Genomic DNA, 22,709 nt, shown 5'->3' on the forward strand with positions numbered 1-22,709 from the left:
CGTGTTTCACTTGTTGCAGTGTATTAGAAAAAACATGATATGCATTTTATATTATTTATATTGTGATCTTTATTACTTCATATTTCATCTAAACTCTTGAGAATTGTGAATTACCCCAATTTTTTTATTCTTATCCATGCTCCCTAAGTGAGTGTCTTCATTCTTTTATTAATTAACATTTTATTTTATTTTATTTTATTTCTAACATGAAACAAAGCATTTCATGAGTGTACAAGTGACACTAACACACAATGTTCTTATTTTATTTATTTATTTTTTAACGGCCGAAAGAGCAATTTTAATAAAAAATAAGGTATAAGCTATGCCAACAAAATAAAATATAATGATACCATATGTTTTGCAAAAGTACCAAAGTCCGAAATGGAATATTTAATTGTATTTTAATTAGGTGTGAAGGAATGTCTGACATTTTGACCTTTTGTCTTTGGGTTGAATGTCGATCACGCCTTACCAATATATATATAACACCTAATAAGTATAAAAAGAATGACAACAATGGTGAAAACCACCGTAGAAACACATTCTACATGGGTGTGATTCTCTGGGTAGTTTGGGCTCAACGAATAGTTGTAGAGAAATTATACATAAAATAATTTAAGAAGACAAATATAATTATATTTAAAAAATAAAATTATACTTAAAGAATAAATAATATTTTATATATAAGCATTTATTATCGCTTTCCACTTCCTCCTTATATTCATACCATGGACTTTAACCACCCTCCCCTTCTATATATGTAAAATATATATGTGTGCGTACGTGCGCGCATATATGGGATGTCTTGTATCGCCATATTTTTTCTCGCTTTTCTACATCTCATTTCCTTCTCTTGGTAAACAACATTCAACATATCCTACTCATTACACTCAAGTTTACTAAAATAGGAAATGTTAAGTGTTGACAGAGTCTCAACTTTACCCAATAACTGCTTCACTCTTTTCTATTGGTTTTTAGCTGCAGTCATAATGATTAACCTCATTTGGGACTTAATTGGAAGGAAATACACCCACTTAATTCATGTTCCTATCGCTATGGCAATATTGTTTTGTATCCTAAGTTATTACACCATTGTTATATGTGTTGGAAGTTTGATAATGTTTGTTGGGAAGATTCATGATAAAACAAAAGGTGGTGCATTTGGATCCGCTGTTGCTTATGGTTTGATTTGCGAAGATGGAATTTGGTCAATTCCCTTTTTTTCTTTTTATGAAGTGAGCCACCTACATGCATAAAGTTTTTGTCAAAAGTTGATAATGCTAGATATATTAAATGCAGAACAGGTATAAGTTGAAAGCATATATATGTTTTTTTCAATAAAAAAATTCATTTTATGGAAATGTTTGGTACAATTATTTTACCTTTTTATGTAAGCAAATCACACACCTACATGCATACCCAATTTTTTTTTAATAGTGAATTCACTCATGACTACATTGTTCACGAAAAAAGAATTATACACATTCTTCCACACAAAGTTTTCAATGCATCCTAAATTTGAATTTCTTACTTATATCGTGCAACAACAGTGTGAGTGAAATGCGGTCTGGAATTAATATGCTGATTCCATTGACTTGTGCCTGTTATGAATGGCTTAGTTGCATATGTATAAAAGTATCTGTAGCAAGGTGTGATATAAAAATAATGCACTGATTTTAATCCATGTGCAGGCTGCGAGTGGCACTGTTGTAGAGGGAAAAATTGAGTAAAGAGTAAATTGAGATTTGGACAAAAAAATGTTTAAAAAAATAATGTGGAAGGAAATGTGTGATTTGTGGATTTGGAGTCATGAATGTTCGCTGGTTGCATCATATTTGGCAAACCATTTAAAGGAAGCACATTGAGGAGTGAAGTTATATAGAAATGTTATTCATCCGCCTTGACTATTTTGATATTTGTTGTATAAACTGATTTTTTTTAGTGGAGATGAAGTGTTAATTATCAAGAGTAATGGTTGTGTCATTGTTTTGCTGTGATCGAATCTAGATAGTGATATGGAAGGCGCAAGTTGTATTAAGTAGAACAATGTCCATATGTATTGATGTTTCTTTAGCTCTCAATGTGTGGTCTGTCGGAATTCTAGGTAAGGTTGTACTGGTTTGTCATTTATTATGTTTGTTGTTTTGGTTTGTTGTATGGTTTCATCAAATTGGAGCCCATACATGTTGATGTTCATAATGGATCATGATCAGCATAGAAGGAATCAACACCAAAAGTTTTTACTATGTTTCAAAAATTCTACAGAAAGTGATTAGGTTCTATGTGATTATTGATGTATCATTAGCTATATACTAAATTTAACTACAAAATATTATATGTTTTGATCAAAATAACTGTGTTGAATTGAAAAGAAATTTGACCCCGAAAGTTACGCAGTAATACATTCCTAGATTTTAGCCATATTCCACTAGTTCTAGATAAGTATTATGTCAAATATTCTCATCGTGCTTCACTTGTAGCACTCTGTCAAAAAAAATATAATATGCATTTTATATTTTTTATTTTATGATATTTATTTCTTCATATTTCATCTAAACTCTTGAGAAATTTGAATTACCTCGTTTTTTATTCTTATCCATGCTCCCTAAGTGAGTGTATTCATTTTTTATTAATTAACAATTTATCTTATTTTATTGTTAACATGAAACAAAGCATTTCATGAGTGTACAAGTGGCACTAACCCACGTTGTTCATATTTTATTTATTTATTTTTTAAAGGCCAAAAGAGCAATTTTAATTAAAAATAAGGAATAAGCTCTATCAACCAAACAAAATACAATGGTACCATATGTTTTGCAACAGTACCAAAGTCCGAAATGAAATATTTTCTTGTATTTTAATTAGGTTTGAAGGAATGGCTTACATTTTGACCTCCTGTCTATGGATTGAACGTCGATCACGCCTTACAATGAAATATCGGCTAATAAGTATGACAATAATGACAACAGTGGTGTAAACCACCAAAGACACACATTCTCCATGGGTGTTTTTGTCTGGGTTGTCTGGGCTCAACAAATAGTTGTAGTAAAATTATACATACAATTATTTAAGAAGACAAATGGTTGATTGAACATCATTGATCATAGTGCTTATTTGAGTTTTTTTCGGAGCAGCCAGTGTATGACGCCCCATATTTGAAAAATAAAATAATACTTAAAGAATAAATAATATTTTATATCTAATCATTTATTCTTTTTCATCATTAGGAGAGATTACTGGTTCAGTGTTGTCTTGAGGGACTCTTATGGTTGATTGCAGAGTTGTTAATCCCGGCCGCTATCCCAACACTCTGTAGCGGAGCAGCACCCCGCCGCGCGATATGCAGGGTGCGGAGACGGAGATGAGAAAGTGTCCGCTTCAGCCACTATACTGGGCCGCAGGTAGCGGGAAATTCCTGGGCGGAGCGGTTTATTCTGTTTTATGTGTTTTTTTAGACTTTTTCTTCTGTTTTTTTTAGACTTTTTCTTCTTTATTTTGATAAGAGGTGAAGAAATACTAAAGAAAGAAGATGAAGAAGTAGATGAAGCGGTGAAAAAATACAAAATAAAGAAGATGAAGTGGTAGACGAAAAGAGACGAGGAAGAGGGGATACACACTTTCCCAAATAAATGTTGAAAAGTAGAAAAAATAAATAATTTATTTAATATTGTGCCAACAGCTGCTTACCGCTGTAAAAATGTTTGATAATCACTGTACTTACAACTGTAAAAATGTTTGATAGGCACTTTAATAGGCACACGTCACAACAACTTTGCTTCTAGTACAGCAAAGTAAAAATAAAAATAACATACATTAATAATAAAAATAATAATAACATATATCAGTTTAATCCATTATTATTATTATATTCCATTATTAAAAAATAAAAATAATAATAATAAAAGTTATCTCGCTATTCTCACTTTTGAGAGTCAGCCGCTCCGCTCCGCTATCCGGGATTAATAACTCTAGTTAATTGAACATCATTGATCATAGTGTTTATATGAATTTTCTCGGAGCGGCCAATGTGTAACGCCCCAGACTGCTTTCAATATGATCGACTGACCCCACAAACCAACATGGGTCTTTTCGACATGATTTGCCCTTACTCACACGCTTTCCAAGAAACTTCCCAGAAGGTCACCCATCACAGAATTGCTCCAAGTCAAGCACACTTAACTATGGAGTTCTTATGGAACGGGCTACCGAAAAGAAGATGCATCTTGTTGTTATAGGTAGTACCTATAAATCCTTATACGCACTCCTTCAACCATGCAGTCACATACCTGCACGGTCTTAGCGTCCCTCTCGTTCCGATGTGGCGGCCACTCCTTGCCATATTCGGCCTCGAGTGTTACATGAGGTGCAACCACCCATCGCCTTCTTCGGCCTCGGGTGTTACATAATGGGTGGCATAAAGTGTAATTATGAACGGGTACGATTGCCGAAACTGTAACGAGAAGTTAGTTGTGGTGATGGAACGATGAAAATTGAAAAAACTAATGAATAATTCAAGAGAATCAAAAGACGGTTTTCAAAAATGACAGCATTATTTTATACTGAAACAGAAGTATATGAAATGTTTAAGATGACTATCATGATGAAGCTTATGATATATTGGTTATGATATATGTTGATTAAAGAATAGAGTGCCTGCAATATTAGCATTCTAACGTTCGAGTTAATATTTTAATTGAGGTGAAATTATGCAATTGTGTGTAAACTAATACATGAATGTGACTCAAAATCATGCTTATATAGAGAAGACAATTAGAACTATTCTCGATTGATCCGACGTAGAATACAGACGACCGTTGGATGTGAATCAACTGTTAAGATAAGTGATGAAACAATACTCATAAGTGATGTTCAAGAATGGAGGCTCACTTGTACTTCAATAAATGGTATGTCTTAGTTGGATTAGACCTATAAAATTGACAAGTTTTATTGAACCTCGGTCAATCCAAAACATAATCAGTGTGTCCTTTTGAACTACAAAGAAAATGAAAATGAATAGATTTTCAATATCTAAAATTTTTCTTTGATGAAGTCATTGTTGAAATAGAAAAACTCTCCCACTTCTGCATAGTCGTGAAGAAGGGGACTTGTTTGATATGTTCTTGATTTTTGTCATTCTTGTAATTTTAATGAAACTACAACTACGTGCAGCGTCGTTCATGAAGAGGGGTTAATGGCTATAGAGATCATTAAAAAACAACTAATATAGGCTTTTTTTGTGTAAGAAAGATGATATTAATGGGGAACTAAGGGTTCTCCAACCTGTTTACACAATGAAACGGGGAAACAACCCGACAAAAAGGACAGAGAAATTACCAACCAAATAAATTACGAAACAAAAAGCAAAGGATCTTTGCTAAAATCGTAGAAGCTAAAGTTGGAATTAGTAATTTCTCCTAGAACCGTCCATTTCCAAACCAAAATCTTAATATTCCAAACCGTGTTATCAACACTCCAACTGTTGTTCCGAAAGCATACGCCATTACGCAAAAGCCAAATAGTCCAAGTAGTGACAAATCAAACAACTCTCAATTTACCCTCCTTAACTTTCTTACCTTTACAAAAAGAATATCAATCCATAAAATTCGAGAAGCACTCTTCCGCCACACCAACCGGCTTACCAATTCAAAGAGTTATCTCATCCCAAACACACTTCACCACTTTACAATTGAAAAAGTGTAATCTCTACACTCCATATCTATACCACAAAAAACACACTTTAAAATATTTAAAGAAAATATAATACCTTTATTCTCCAAAAGATCCTTTGTTGGAAGTCTATTCACAAAAAATCTCCAACCAAAAGTTTTGATTTTGAAAGGAACCTCCAAACTCCAAATTTTGTGCAACACAACATAATACTTATTCTGGGGCCCAAAAGAAGTGCAGAATAAAGAATAAAAATCATAACAAGAAGATACCAAAAAAGCTTTGGCCGGGTCCGCAAACCAAATTACCTTATCAAGATCGGAATCCACCACCTCAATACTTCCTAATTTAGACTTAAGAGAGATAAACGATGCCCAAACAACCGACTTCAAAGATGAATCCCTAATGCCAAAGTCACCCCAAAACCACACATCATCGCGCCAACCCCTCATACCGGCAATCGACACTTTTTTTAAACAAGATAACGCGAAAAGATTCGGAAACTCCTCACACAAACTAGTTTCCTCTAACCAACTAGCTTTCCAAAAAAGGAATATGAAAGCCATTACCCAACACAAACTTACACAAAGCCATCATCGGATCCTTACTAGGAGAAACACCAATTTTGATAATAATATCCTTCCACCAAAAAGATTGAGAAAGAGGAGCTAAACCATTACCAACCCCACAAAAAGTCTTCAAGGAGATGTCATCGTATCGAGCTTTCAACAAATCAAACCAAAGAGTGTCATAGCCTTGCAAAATTCTCCATCTCCATTTATTGAGAAGAGCCAAATTGAAATCCAATAAATTTTTTATACCAAGCCCCCCGAAATCCAACGGTAAACACACCTTCCAACTCACCCAATGAATCTCTCTTGCTCCTTCCAAACAGCCCCATAAAAAGTTGCCTTGAATACTAGTAAAAGCTTTAATCACCTTCTCGACATCTTGTAGAAAGACATAGTGAAGATTGAAAGAGAACAAAGGACCAATGTCAAAAGAGTGATCATTCCCCCAAGATTAAGGAAACGGTTTTTGCAACCCGATAAACGATTCTTCATCTTTTTCAAAAGAGGAACTCAAGTTGAATATTTCCTTAGATTGACACCTATCGGAATCCCGAGAAACTTGAACTTGAAGGATTCCAATTTGCAAGAAAGGACGGTCGCCACTGCTTCCAAAAAATTTCCACTAGAATTAATGCCAATCAATTTTCTCTTGTGGTAACTAATTCTGAGCTCCGAAACTAATTCAAAGGTTTTCAGCACCGCCTTGATGGCCCACACTTGCTTCCAAGTGCCTTCTCCAACCAATAAAGTATCATCTGCAAATTGAAGAATATCAACATCACACCTCCCATTTACGGAGAAACTATAAAACTCACCAAGATCAATGGACTTCCTAACCAACCCCGTTAAAGCCTGCGCTACTAAAAGAAAAAGAAAAGGAGAGAGTGAATCGCCTTATCTCAACCCTTTCTCCACAAAGAACTCTTTAGTGGGACTTTCATTAACTAACACATACATTTTACTTTGGAAAATCAAGAGCTCCATCTATTTTCTCCACACCGTACCAAAACCCATTTTCTCTAACATGAATCTTGAAAAGTTCTAATTAACTTTGTCATAAGCCTTCTCGAAGTCCACTTTAAATAAAAGACATTTTCTCCCACCTTTTTTCAATCTCCCCGCCAAGAGCTTAGCAATTGCTTTGTACATACAACCTACTAAGCAAATAGGTCTATAATCATCCAACGACACGAGATTTAGAGATTTAAGAACCAAAGCCAAAAAGGAAGAAGTAACCACCTTTGATAAAATATCTCCGGAGTGAAAGTAATTGAAGAAACGAATGAAGTCACCTTTGAGGAAAGACCAACATTTTTTATAAACATAAAGGTATAACCGTCCGGGCCCGGGCTCTTAGAATTACCACAACCCTAAATTGCCTCTTTAATCTCCTCCTCTTGAAAAGGATGTTCAAGAGACAACCTCTCCTCCATACTAATTTGTTTGAAAATCCCTCCAACACCAATCTCACATTCTCTAATTCCACAAACTTATTCAAAAAGTGATCCCAAACCTCCTTTTTACTTCCGTTTTGACTTCCATATCATAATAACATAATAGAAATGCAAATTTTGACATGTGATAAAAAGTAAAATTGGTATTGAGTGCAATTGTTCATCTAAAAAAATCCTGGTGTACTTTTCGACTGGCTAGTCTAATAGGACCATCTTACCTTCCATTAGCAAGGGGCGTTTAAAACCAGAGCTAACCAGAGCAAAGCTCTGTATAAATTGGTTCACCACAAAAATTATAAGCGTATAACAAGATTCGAACTCAAGATCTTGAGAGAAGAACACTCTTAAGACAATTGTTCATCTAATTAACTAGCTACTTGCGTGAAAAGTATCAAAAAATTTACAGAAATATATCTTTAGGATAATTCAGAGATACATTTTCAAACTAAATAAGAGCATCTTACTCATGAAATGTTGAGATATGTATATTATAATATATTTCCTAAATTTCTGGACATTTTTTAATTTTTCACCGTAGTGAACTAACACTTCATGATATGGATAAAACAACCCCTACTTTCAATACATCCAACCATGGGATAGTTAGAGGATGATGATCCTCTAATTTAGTTGAGGAAATAGTGTTGGTAGCCTTAGGTAGGTTCCATGGATGGAAACTAAACAACAAACACATGAAAGGAGACGGAAGAAGACTTGATGCAAAAAGGGGGAACACGAATAAACCGTTAAGCAAGGAGCCAAAGCAACAAAAGACAAGTAATCACTTCAAGAAAACGTGAAGCAGTGGATTCTTAATTCTGACTTACAGCTTGATGTTGATTTTTCTTAAATTATTGCATTTTATTAGAATATTGTATTTAATAAGCGTAAAAATTAATTGAAAATCACCTCAGTTAATCACAATTATAGATTTGTTTGAAAAAATTTACCTTAATTTTAATTTTATTTAAGATAATACATTTGAATGGTTATAATGCAATAACGACAGTGTTTAACACTTATACTCCAAATTATATTATGTTTTAACCTTCTTAATAAATACGAATTGATTTTTTATATGATCATGAAAATTGGTACAGTATTACATTTTATTAAAACCTACCTACTTTTTCTTCCTTTCTATAAAAAATATATATATGGCCGACAAGAACTACGTATTAATATTATCACATATTGGTATTACTTGTCAGGTATTAAAAAAGATGCTCCGAAAGTTGCATTAACCTCTTAATTTTGTTTCTATATAAACACATTGTGTTTGTAGTTTTGATGTGTCCTTTTTTACTGTTGTAAAGCTTAACATTTCACGGACTCCCTACAATAAAGCTGTTTGATTCCATACCAAATGCCCTTCCTGGTCATGGCCAGTTCAACTCGTTCAAGTTCAATTTTGCTATCTACGTGGCTTAAATTATAAACAATCTTCTATTGGCGTAGTTTGTGTTTGGATATAAAATTAAAATAGATACTCTGCAAATCAAAGCAATATTTACCCCATAAACACTACTGAATTATATACTCCGCAGAGTTGGACGAACAGCTAGAAATCAAAACAAAAAACTATTGCAAATCCATCATTTTGCAAGTGCATATGAAATGTTCATTTGCTTTACTGGGATCGTGTCGCGATCCTTAGAATCTAAACTTGAGAGTTCCTAAAATCATGCGAAACTGATGGAAAATACAAGGTGGTTAGTGGTTACATATAATACAGTAATCTGCATCAACATCAATCATATTTAGTGTTAATGTTACCGTCGTTGGCCAAAGAGAAATAACTGTATTCAGGAGAAATATACAGTAACATCAACTCGTAATACCCAACAATGATTAACCAAACATGTGTACTGTCTCCAGTATTAGGAGATGGAATATGGCAAGGTTGTGTAACTATCATTCTGTCCTTAACAGTCTTTAAAAGTCCTCCTCAATGATGAATCCAGAGACCAAGATATCAATCTGCAGACTCTGCTACCAGAAGTTCTAAAGAATCTAATTTGAAACAATAAGCTTAAGTACAAAAATTGCGTTTGATAAAACAAGGTTAGACAATTTTTGAAGAGTGTGCTCGAGCATACACAGATCATAACTCAAATAAGAAACTGAAAGTAGCATTGTGAAAATTGAAATGAATAAAATTTTGCCTGTGATTATGATTTTTTTTCTTAAGGCTCTGAGTTCCGACATGTTTACACTCTAAAGCCATTTTGCTTCTACCAAGTCCAGCTCCAGCAGTTGATACAAAAAAATGAATATCATGGAGTCACTGACTGTACCGTCTTCAGGATAACAGGACATAAGTATTAATGGGAATGAATCACTCTTCCAGATTTTCTTAACATAAAAACAATTCTTCGCACAGCCATAGTAAAAACTGCTATGAAAAAGGAAAATTAGAGAGTTCCCCTCTCCCATTTTGACCGACAGTTATGTAACTTATTTAAGAAACAGCTGTAAACATGCAAATCAATGAATTGCGGCAGCAAAAATGTACAATTAATCAGTAAGTAGCACAAAACATCATACTCAGGACCAATCCAAAACCCCAAATTGAATATAAAACTCTAACAGACGAAATATGAAGAACAACTTTGAGTTCTGACAAAATCCTTAAACAACACATTCAAGTTGCTATGTAGAGTGAAAATCATTTATATAGGGTGAGAATATGGTAAAAAAAATCCAATCACATAATACCTAAAAATGATGCAGAACTAGCAACAGTTCCAGCAGCTGCATATCCACTTGCTCCAATAAAAGGATCAAAGTGTCAAATATTGGAGCCAAAGCACCAAGTCCTACAGCAATTTCCAGGTAAGCTAATGCTACTGAATGCTTAATGCTTAAAAGTAGAAAACACAAAATACATGACAAAATTAACTCAATTTGAACTTACGCATTCCAAAACACACTTACAACACATGTTATTAAGGAATTCATACCACCAGTAACAGCCATCAAGGTACACCCACCTATACAGGGGCATCAATAACAGCATAACTAACACCTCACTTCAGCTTAGCCAGCTTTCTTATCTTGATTGTGTCCTTTCTTCATTTCTTTTTAATGAAAACCATTGCAGAATTAGCAATTATGGTTGAATTGCCCCCTACGAATAGTACTTTCATCTCCATAACTATATATGCAAATGCAACAAATGTGATATTTTTAATTTTTATAAATTACATTTCAAAGAAAAGAACATAACTTGGTGCAGACGTAGACTTGGCCTAAACATAAAACAATATTCACAAAACCAAATACATCCCAATGTGTTATTACTACAGTATAAACTGTCAATTCCCACATTTGTATTTCATTATCACCTAAACTTACACCAAATTGATGTCCAATCACAAATCACAATGTTACTAACTTATTTTGCAACCCATTTTGTCCACTTGATATCAAGCCACACTGCCAGCACCCATAAAGGCACTTGATGTCAAGCACCACAGTTCTTTCTTCTCCAAGAACATTACGTTTTGCTTTCACCTATATTTGAAAGACAAACAAATAGAAGTAATAAAAACTGTCACTCCTCCAATAACTGAGCAACATTAGCTCTCAAATTGATCTCTCGTCACATCAATATTTCACAACATTGATGTTTATAATCCCAAAACATCTTTTTTAGACTATGAAGACTGGGAATTTCTTTTCCAGGCTAAATACTACCACGATAAGAGTTTCTAACAAAGCAGTTCATGATCTATCTTCTGAGAATAAACATTGTCAGATTCTTTTAATAGTTATCTCAAGAACTGTAACATTCACATTCACATGCATTGTCCTAGAGTGATATACCAGGAAAAAGACATCACAATAATAAAAGCCGTTTCTTAATAATAAATTAAAATACATCACAGTATCTTAATCATGTCTAGTTACAAACCATTTATATCCAAATCCTTAGTGATTTGATCTAAAGAATTTTCCTAGTCTCTTCTATCTCTCGCAAATACTCACCATCTAATTTACTCTCCTTACAAGGACTTATATGTGTATTTTCAACACATGCCCAAACCATCTAAGGTCTTTACGTCTTTTTCACAGTAGGTGCTATTCAAAATTTCACTCTAATGCATTCATTTTTAATCTTGTCTTGAAATCAGCCCACTCTTCCAACATAACAATCTCTTCACTAAAATAAAAGATATGCAATATAGCATCAAAATTGAGATCGTAACTGAATTAAATATGGAAGTTACAAGACAAGAGGAGGAAAAGAAACAAGAACAGTAAAGCAATCCATGCCACCTCAGATATCGCCAAAACAATTTACTTATCTTTTTATTTTTGCTGTTTTCAATTGTCACCAACTCACCTGACTCCTGCAGAGGCCGAAGAAGGCAATCCACTACATTCAGAACTGAATGTATTAATGCTATTGAGATTTGACAACTCGAACTATTTGTTGAGGAAAATTTTGACAGCTGACATCCAATAATTTACCCATACTAATTGGTATCACAAGAATAAAATGAAATTTTGGGGTTAGAAAGAAAGAAAAAGAATGGAAGGAAACAAATTGATAATTAGTCAACACAAAAACAGATAAACTATGCTGGAATAGTTCATATAAAAAAATTGACACTTGACTAATATTGCCAGGTTAAATTACAATGAGTGGATCGAGCCAACTTCAGATATGTTACGGATTACAAAAATCAAATGTGACCAATGCTAATGAGATCCAAAATCATGGGTGGAAGTAATGACAGGATGCCCCCTTTCTACAGTACCCATTTTCATAAAATTTACAGACCCGTTGCCCTTTGGGCAGAGGTCTGTGTGATCCTCCATTGCCAACGCCGACTACTGGTTGCCTGTTCCACGCATTTCTGCCTCTAACTAAACCTGGTTCCCTACCATGACCTGGAAAACCCCGATCTCTGGGCACAGAAAACCGATCACTTCCGTATCTTGTCTGGCTATCCCCAAAGCTTGGAGTTACTACAGAAGTGCATGAATTTGAGCTTCTGTTTGCGTTCACTGCCGCCTGTCCTATTCCCCAGCCAGTGTTTGCATTTCGTTGATCCATTCCTCCCCATCCCAACTGTGTACTACTCTCCAACCCAAGTCTCCAAGTGGTATCTACAGTCATGTCCAATGTTTCAGTGGATGGAAAAATAGAAGAATTTTCCGAGCCCGACTCCCATTGATTACTTGAAACACAAATGTTGTTTGAACCCACATCAACTTTAGAATTTCTTGAGGAAAGCTCCCCTGAAATTCTTTGATGATGATGATGGACATCTGCTTGTTGTAATGGCTCCTCTGCTACTGTGGACTGAGATAGTAACTGTAAATCACATGTGGAGCTCAATGCATCGCCCTTACCTGCATCAAGTATTGGGCTAAGCTCTGCAAAACTGAGACAAAGATTTTTAGAACCATCAGTCAATTCCTCGCTACGTTTCATAATTGAAGTGGGAGATTCCAAGCCACCAAGTGACTCCATTGCCTCCACTTCTGCCAAAAGATCTGAAACTGATTCATCAAAATCATCTGGTTCACCAATAATAGCCTGCCATGTAATTGTATTACATGCTGAAGGGGAAGGGGGGCGGTGCAAATCAAATCCCAGTCTAAGTGGTGATGTTGTAGTCTCAGAAACATGAGTAGATGTGGTGTCCAAGCAATTGGAAGAAATATTTACGTCAAGGTGTCTCCAGCTTTGTCCCGAAGATTGTCCTGAGTTGTCTTCACTGTCTGATTGCTTCGGATGATTCTGACCACCAGAAGTCCTGTCCGAGCCACGATTTCCATTATCTTCAGGGTTTTTCTCAATCTCATGATTTTCACTTAACTTGTTGGTACTATTCTCGTTCAAATTCTCAGCAAACACAGTTGGTTGTTGCAAAGGGTGTACATGTGACTGGTCATGCCATCCATTGCTCCTAACAGATTCATCTTTACCATTAGACTGGGTAGAAGTGTCATCCACTTTATGTTCTCTTGTATGTTCTATGATTCCGTTGGCAGCAGAAATTACATTCTGTATTGAATTCCTCCCACCATCCTGACTGCTTTCTGTGTCACCCAATGTAACACTGGCTCCTAAAGAGAGCGATAGGCTGCTCTGCTGCAATGGCACATTTTTGGAACATTTCCCATTAAGTGCATCATTTAACAATATAGAGTTTACTTGTTTCTCATCTATCCTCCATATTCTGAGATCTGGAGGGAAATGTCCACTTGCATTCCACTTATACAACTGCAACATAGAAAAAGGTCCTTGAACCTTACTAGATGGATCCTGATAATGCCATGTTTTATCATTCATAAAATCATCAAATGGCTGCTCAATCCCTGTAGAGAGAAGTGGAGATGAAATGTCAACTGCAAGACTAGACACTTCTGATTTTATTACAACATTAGCACTATCATCAATAGCAGTTTCGTTAGGCTCAATATGCTTCTTTGCTAAGCATGCATTTCCAATCGAGTCACTGGCTGTGCTCAAGTCTCGTGTTCTGCCCCCAACACCATTCAAGACACCATCCCAAATTCTGGAAAAAATAGGTATATTGCCATCTGCATATACATAGTCATAGTTACCGTGAGATAAGCACTGTGTGGACAACTAGATACTTGAAAACAAAGTTAGTGTAGCAAATGAATTTCACCTTGTTTATTGCCATCTGACTCTCCTGCATCTTCATCAGACTCGTACAATGAATCCAAATTAGGGTCAGAGTGTACATCTGGGATTTCATGCAACCTGCGCTGACGTTCCTCAAGTGAATTTAGCTGCTGCAACTTTTCCACACATTCTTTAAGCGTAAAGTTTGGTCAAGGAACTTTTATCATGTCTATGGCACATGATTGAATAAGCCGGAAAGGAAATCATCAAGAAACCAACTAACATAGACCTACCAACTTATTGCTGAACATATCTTGGTTAAAATTTATTGCATGTCTGCCTAATTTTTAGTTAAAAAATCGTGAACCAAATCATGTTACTGCAAATTCATTCAAGTAATAAGCAGTTACAAATTAAAGGACGGCACAGAAATAAAAATGTAGCTAGCTACAGAAATAATTTAAAGATGCACTAGAAGAACGGAAATAAAGAAAGAAAGAAAGAAAATTAACACATTGCTCTATATGCCTATGCAGTTTTCTTGTGATTGTAACATCCAATTAACTAGGCTTCCCTAATGGTTTAATCTGTATAAACTTAAGGTCATTTATTAGCAAACATTTCACATATAAATGATCAATAGTTGTAGATTCAAACAATGAATTATTCAGTACCCACAGTTTAGCATATTAAGGAAAGAAGTAAATGGTAAAGGATATTCTTTTCTGTGCCCCTTCTCGCTTGCTCTATCACGCAGATTGTTAAGCCGCAATTTCTCAGCTTCCAACAACTACATCAATCAAAGAGAGGGGAAATTAAACCAGCAGTCAAATTTTAAAGAAATGATATTAAATTATGACATTGATGATAACAAAAAAGGGAAAGATATCTCAAGAGTTTCTATTTTAACCAAAGTATTTTGCAAATTAAATTCACATGGCATTGGCAATAATTAAGCAACAGCTTAAAAAGCATGGCATTAAATTATTTAGGCATGATACTTTATTAAATTTCAGTATGAATTTTCTACACATTGATGTTTTCTTACAATTAAATGAGCATTCATCCTAATTCCTGAACCATATGTCAGATTACTAAACCAGATAAAAAATAATATAAGCTTACATCATTAACTCTAATTTCTTGAAATGTCAACGCTTTGTTCAGAATCTCTCCCTACAATCAACAAAAACAGCCCTCGTAAACTCATTCAAAATATAGCATACTCTATGGAAGCTGACATATATATACACTAACCACGGTCAATCTCTTTGAAAGCCCATACTTTATACTTTGACGCAGTCGCTTGCTTTCATCCTGAACATGGAATAAATATACTAATCATCGGCAAACTCCCATTGAAGAAACTTGACTCCTCTACACAATTTTTAAGTCCATAACACGCTAAAAGTAATTTCCTATTTACCTCAGAGAACTCCTGATTCGAAATCTCATCTATGGATATGACCTCTTTCCGATTTAAGTTTAAAATTTCAAGCTTAATATCAGTAGTTCTAGTGCCAATTTTGTACGGTTCAGCAACCTTGCTTATTCCTGCACAATCAGTTACCAACACAAATTTCAAGAAGTGAAAAATGTAAACTCAACAAGTATCAGGTGTGGTAAAAATGTTCACATACCTACAACTTGGACAAGCCTATACATATCTTGTTTCTGATCACCACTAGAGATTCTTATCCGCACAAAAGAACCAGCAATCTTCTCGTGAATCCTTTCAGTATCATCAATCAGACTCTCCATCAGACTTCGACGCAAGTAGATCAAGTTAATGTTGTGAGCATTTATTGCAGCATATGCATCTTGATTATTTTGTGGCACAGGCAAGTCATCTCTTTTACTTGTTGAACCTCTTTTATCATTAGCTAATATCGGCTGTTTATTGTAGTTGTCAATGGCCTCATTTTCATTAGCAACAGCATCACTAATTCCTGCTCCAAGATTATTTTCTGCAGGGGTATTGTCTTTTACAAGGAAGTGGGGTTCAAGGAGCATTAGCATTTCAATGTAGCCAAGACGTGCTTTTCCAAACAAATTTACTAGTCTAGAGTCACAAACAATTTGGGATTTCTGTTGAGGATCACGCAGATTGTTCTTCTTTATGTACTCCAGCAAGAGATTCTGGACATCAAATTGAGACAGGAGAGATGTATCACCATTTCTCATATGAGAGACAAACTCCAGAAGCTCCTTTGATGCCCAACTCGCACATTCAGGCAGAGACACACCCGCGTCACCACCTGAAGGTCCCTTAGGCTTCTTATTTTTCAAATTATTTGATTCTATGTCTATGCAGGAGTTGTCAGAACCAGATCCTTTGTCGTCTTTATTAAGATGATTAAGTTCATGGGAAGTTCGAACCACGGGAGCAGCATCTCTCAATGGGTTTTTAGCACGAAGTAGCTCATCAAATGTTAAAGATAAATCCGCTTTCAAATATACCCAATACACCTTGAAAAGATACTCCCAGCTGGTCTTGTCATCGAAATCCACTTCACACTGTAAAACTAGCATAGGTCAATAAAATTATACCATCATGTATCATTCACTCAACATCAAGTCCTCCCTCTCTTCCAGCACATATGAGAGAGAGAATGGTGAACACTACTGAAAGTAACAGCATAAATAAGAAAGATAAGCATACCATTTCCTTATTTCCCTGGGCACTGTTCTCAATCATCATTATAGTTTTCTTGCACATTCCACACAAACCTTTACTCCCTCTAACACAAACAAAATCAGCATCTTGTATACACCCCTTGCACAAAGAATACGTACAAGTATAGCACATATAATGTGATGCTTTCTGACAAGAACTGCATATATGCCAACCTGAGCAGCGCAAAATGAATGTCTATTAAAGGAAAGTTGTGGCTTTGTTTAATACATAATAAAATATTAAAATCAAAAACAAATCTAGGCAATAGATTTCTCAAAATAAGGAATAAGTGATAATTGGCAAATCAACAAATGTCAAACTCGCACTATTAAACTCACGCTATTAAACGGGATAATAGATTCATAATAGCATAGAGCTGTGTTATTTTGACACAAAATTAACATCAAATTTCAACAACAAAATAAATGGTTAACATAGTTCAAATATGTAGTTAATTCGTTAATTATGTTCGATGGATGGTAAATGAATAGTGTCACGACTCACGACTCATTAATCATTCACGAAACACAACTGATCACAATTTGGAAAAAATTTCACCCTGATTTAATGTGGACTATTATTGACGTTCAAAATAGTGAACAATCATGTTCGGTGGATGATTAATGAGTTGTGGCATCTTATATTTAGTGACAATCTACTGGACTGTGTTTAACATATTTGATTTGTGCTGACCATAAACTTTGTTGTCAAATATTTTAGCCTTAAAAATTAAATTTTTGCATAGCATAAGACAGAATATTGAGATTATGTACATTTGACAACATACATGCAAATGTTCCAAGCAAAAACACAAAGAAAGACACGTGCATAGGGTTAGCTAAATTGCATAGGGTTAGCTAAATTAAATCCAATTGCATGTTAATTATTAATAAATGAAACTAATAACTAAACCAAAACCAAGTAAAATACCACAATTCCATTTGGCTTTTGAACGGAAGAATGCCTCATCTCTCTTGACACATGCCGGATGATATGCTTTAGGACAACCCCTGGACATTAGAAGGAAACGATAGAAAAAAGTTAAATTATATACTAGAAAACACTGATGAAAATGATTGAAACTGAATCACGCATAGACACCTTTAATTGCAAGCTAAAAGCCAATCGAAAACAGAATCTATAAAACTAAAAATCAATAATTGAAAATTGAAAATTGAAAATTCCCATTCTTAACCATCAAGCTGAAACAATCGTTAAACCCTCACAATCATAATTTCATTCATCACTCACCGGCGATCGCAGAGAACGAGACTTCCACCATCGAAGCATATAAAACAAACATCCTCATCTTCTTTCTTCATCATCTTCTGCTTTTGCTTCTGCTTCGGCGGAGGTACTGCCTTCGGAATTTCTACAATCGGACGAGCACGCTTCTTCGTCAAAACATCACTATCCGCGGCAGCAATCGCAAGCACTACTTTACGCGCAGAAAAACCACCGTCTCTCTCTGTCATCTTAACATCGGCAACAACCTTCGTCGGAGCTTCCACTACCTTCACCTCCGTCACCGTCGCCGTCGCAGGTGTTTCCGTCTTCACTTCCTCCATTAAAACAATTTCAAAAAATTGAATCGAAGAGAAAGAGAATCAAATCGATTACGAGTAATCAATAATTAGGTAACATGAGTTGAACTGAGTTGAATCCGAGTTGAATTGAGTTGCGTAAAGGAAAGTGAAAACAAAAACGAAAACCCTAGTTGAAAAAAAAACTGAAGCACATGGAAATGAAAAAGAAAATGGACTTGGTTCAGATGTAACCAAGCACTGTTTGGTAATTTCGTGTCAAAAAGCTAGAGAGAGAAAGTAGAGAGAGAAAGTGTGGAACTCTGACCTCACTCAGAAGAAGAAGTGAAGAAAGAAACTAGACATCATGCCTACTATTTCTCACTCTACAATTGGTTCAATTTTGCACCTCTCTAATTACTCTTTTTTTCCTTTCATTAAGATTAATTAACTAAACTGATAGATTAATATTAATTAAGTATAATTAGTGTAACGTTTTAATTTTATTCTTATGATAATTGTGTGAATTTTTCAAAAAAAATCTGAAATGTGAACAGAGCAGAAGCACGTGGTTAGTGGGAGCCAGTTAATGTGGGGGCCACATTGTAATTTTGTTCAACGCCGAAAACACGGTCCAAGGCTTGAGTTTTTAAAAACGGGAAAGTTTATCTATTCATGTGACACGAAAAGGGGTATCTTATTCTGCTTTTATGCAATCTATTTTATTTTATTCTATTTTTTAGGGGTGATATTCTAAAGAGGATGAAGCATAATGGTTTCGACATTTTACCTAAAATATATTTTTATGGAAACAATATTGCATTACGTGACAGCTAGAAGAATTAGGCAATTGACGTTTAATTTAAATATTATTAGTATTAATTGAGGGATTAGTCATTAGATTAACTCGCACAAGTTAATTTGGATGTTTACGTAATTGCAATGGCGGTGTGTAATTAATGCGCTTGGTTTGACACGTCGGTTACGTTACTTTGGGTTGTGGGAATTTTTGTGTTTTTAACTTTGTGGTTAAACTTTTGTCTTGTTGTTTTGATATTGATTTTGGTGAAGTTACAAGAACTTTTTTATGGTCGTTGTTGTAATTGCACAACCAATTTTTTACCGTGGAATTGATTACTATATATGTGATTTTTAATTAAAATTGCTTGGAATGTTGGCCAAAGAGATGTGATGTGTCCTAACAACTGTTACTCTTATTAAATATAAGGTCGGGGAAAACATATCCGAATCTATAATATAAGAAAAATTAATGTTCTGTAAATCACAAATTATTTTAATACAAATTAATAATTTGAGGCAAAAAATATTTTTTGTTAATTTTTTTCAACTCACTTTTTTACTTTTCACCTTTTCACTTTTCTCATTTCACTTTTTACTTTTCTATTTTTCACTTTTTATTACTTTATTATTATTATTTCCAATAAATTATTAATTAAAGTATTTCAATAAATTATTTTTTAATAAAAATATTATTATGATAATTTTAAATAATTGTTAATTTACATTTAAAATAGTATTTAATTTTTAAAAATTAACTTTAGAAATTGAATATTAATAACGAAGAAATATAATTTGAAATAATTTTTATTTTAAAATAAAATATATTTTAGTAAAATAATACTCCCTCCGTTTCTTTTTAAGGGGCATTTTAGCAAAAAGCTCTTCAACCAAGATAGTGGATTATTCGAGTTTTTTTCCTAATATACCCTTATTTATTTTTCTCTTTCCAAATAAATTCAATCATAAACTCTCTTTTTCCAATAATTAATTGAAAATTTTGAGGTGGAGTTAATGAGAAAATAAGGGTATAAATGACAAATTATAACATTAAATTATAAAACGACACTTAAATAGGAACAAAAAAATTTTTCTAAAACGACACTTAAAAAGGAACGGAGGGAGTAATAATTTTAATTTTATAAAATTATTTCAATTAAAATGAACTAAAAAACATACTTGAAAAGGTGTTTTATTGGATAAAATACAAAAATGTGTGTCACTTATCATTAACTTTAATTTATATGATTCAAAATATTATTATATTAATATATTTCATTAATGAAGTTTATACAATTAAAATAATATTTGCACAATTAAATATTACAAAAATTATTTGTTATTGATGTTATTTCACAAATATATGTTATCAATGTAAATAGGAGAAATATATATCCACGGGAAAAAAGTGTATACTTATTCAATTGTAACATATTATTATTATTTATAGTCAAATTCTATTAGTATCAAATTTTATTGATTCAGATACTTTTGTAAATGATATATAAACAAAAATAATATTTGTATACTGGAAAAAATCTATTAGTGTTCTAAATATATTTATATACGAAAAATGATATTTATGATCCCAAAAAAATTTATTCAAATAAATTATTATTGATCTAAATATTTTTATGTAAACGATACCTAAATATAAATAATATTTGTATATGGGAAAAATCCATTAATGATCTAAATATTTTTATATATGAAAAATGATATTAATGATCCAATAAATTTTTATTCAAAAAAGGTATACGGGAAAAAAAACTATTATTGATCTAAATATTTTTATATACGAAAAAATTTACAATTGATTCAGATAATTTTGTAAACGATACCTAAACATAAATAATATTTGTATATGGGAAAAATCTATTAATGATCTAAATATTTTTATATATGAAAAATGGTATTTGTGATCCAAAAATTTTTGATTCAAAAATAGTATACGGGAAAAAAATCTATTATTAATGTAAATATTTTTATATACGAAAATTTACTATTGATCCAGATATTTTTCCAAATAATACTTGTATACGGGAAAAAATCTATTATTGATCTAAATATTTTTATATATAAAAAATGGTATTTATGATTTAAAAATTTTGATTCAAATTTTGTTTTTGATTTAGAATAAATATATTATGTAAACAAATGCTCGTATCAAACCAGAACCCGTGCGTATGCACGGGTTTACTATATATTCTTCAATCTTTCTGACTTGATTCTTCTGACCTTTAAACCTTCAAATCCGCACCACTAGATTGCACAATATTCCCTTTAATATCTTACAACATATTTCTGATTATTCTGCAACAGTTAAATCCTAACATATTTAACTGATTTACTTTAGCTTAGGTGCAATGTTGTGACATCTCATACGAAATGTTATTCCAGATGTTGAAATAGTTCAACATAACATGTTATAACATTCTGATAGGACTTCTTGTTGTTCCAGTTCCTGTCTACAAGTTAATTCAACCTATCTACTAAATCTGCTTTATTTGTTTTACTAAAATTAATGTCAATCCTAAAGCTAAAGAACTTACAATAGATTTGACTCAAGTTATATATTTAGCCACTAAAACATTTCATGACAAAAAACAAACTCAGGAAGCAATACCTTAGATTGGACACTAAAACCATAAATACTTGCAATGTGGAAAGTAAGAACATTTTGAATCTTATTGTATATGTGAATACATGAGTTTATATCACTTTGAATGCAATTAAATATGAAATGTTAGTTGATCCTTCAGATGTTGTTACAATTACTCTAGAGATGGTGTTGAATATGCTAGTTATGACTGACGTTTTTTATGTGTATCTTTTAGCACAAACTTTTCTCATTCCTTTTAAAGAAAAAAATCTTGTCATATTTGTTTCTAATGTATTAAGTTTATTCCTTTAGCTCGTGGCAGATATGGTTATTGAATCGGTTTTTGTCTCGTTTAACAAAGAAATAGAAGTTGAAGATGATCAACCTGAGATTTATGTTGATATACCTCCTTATGGTCCAATTGATGGGATTTTAAATAAGCATTATATTGTATTTTAAGAATGGGAGAAAAAGATGATACTACAATTTCTCTTGTTATATCTTCTTTTATGAAATTTCTTCTAAGGTTTCGTCTAATACAGATGATTCAAAAGTTTTAACAATTATTCCTTATGAACTTCTTAATCTAAAAGAGAGTTCGAGTGGTGCATATTTTGATATGAGTGGGCTTCAATATAGCTAATAAATAGCTCTCTCTTTGCCATTAAAACCTTCTTTTACAAGTAAGCTTCCAATGGTATTTTTTGAGACAGATAAAAAAAACTTTAATGGTTTTCCTTTTACATGAGAAATCATGATGGGAGTATTTATCATATATATCTTAAATTTTTTAAATGAATTTTTAA

The 22,709-nt window shown here is 33.3% G+C and overlaps 1 protein-coding gene across 1 annotated transcript; it reads right to left on the reverse strand.

Moving 5' to 3' along the window:
- Positions 1-12,296: 12,296 nt before the first annotated feature.
- On the reverse strand, positions 12,297-18,884 carry LOC131652038 (zinc finger CCCH domain-containing protein 44). The gene is made up of 10 exons (XM_058921805.1): positions 18,232-18,884; positions 17,911-17,990; positions 16,966-17,153; positions 15,944-16,820; positions 15,730-15,857; positions 15,561-15,620; positions 15,429-15,479; positions 15,023-15,093; positions 14,347-14,501; positions 12,297-14,254 (listed from the first exon to the last, which is right to left on the reverse strand). The coding sequence occupies exons 1-10, from the start codon at positions 18,546-18,548 to the stop codon at positions 12,417-12,419; spliced, it is 3,765 nt and encodes a 1,254-aa protein (XP_058777788.1). The 5' UTR covers positions 18,549-18,884; the 3' UTR covers positions 12,297-12,416.
- Between the last annotated feature and the right edge of the window lie 3,825 nt (positions 18,885-22,709).

Source organism: Vicia villosa, linkage group LG2, assembly GCF_029867415.1.
Source record: "Vicia villosa cultivar HV-30 ecotype Madison, WI linkage group LG2, Vvil1.0, whole genome shotgun sequence".
In the NCBI taxonomy this organism is placed as follows: Eukaryota; Viridiplantae; Streptophyta; class Magnoliopsida; order Fabales; family Fabaceae; genus Vicia; species Vicia villosa.

What these genes read in the sequence shown, in the direction of transcription:
- LOC131652038 (XM_058921805.1), bottom strand. Translation starts at nt 18,548, where the DNA reads ATGGAGGAAGTGAAGACGGAAACACCTGCGACGGCGACGGTGACGGAG. An exon ending in AAAAGCCAAATGGAATTGTG is followed by an intron (nt 17,154 to 17,910) that starts GTATTTTACTTG and finishes TGCGCTGCTCAG; the next exon opens with GTTGGCATATATGCAGTTCT. An exon ending in TTTCAAAGAGATTGACCGTG is followed by an intron (nt 15,480 to 15,560) that starts GTTAGTGTATAT and finishes TGTTGATTGTAG; the next exon opens with GGAGAGATTCTGAACAAAGC.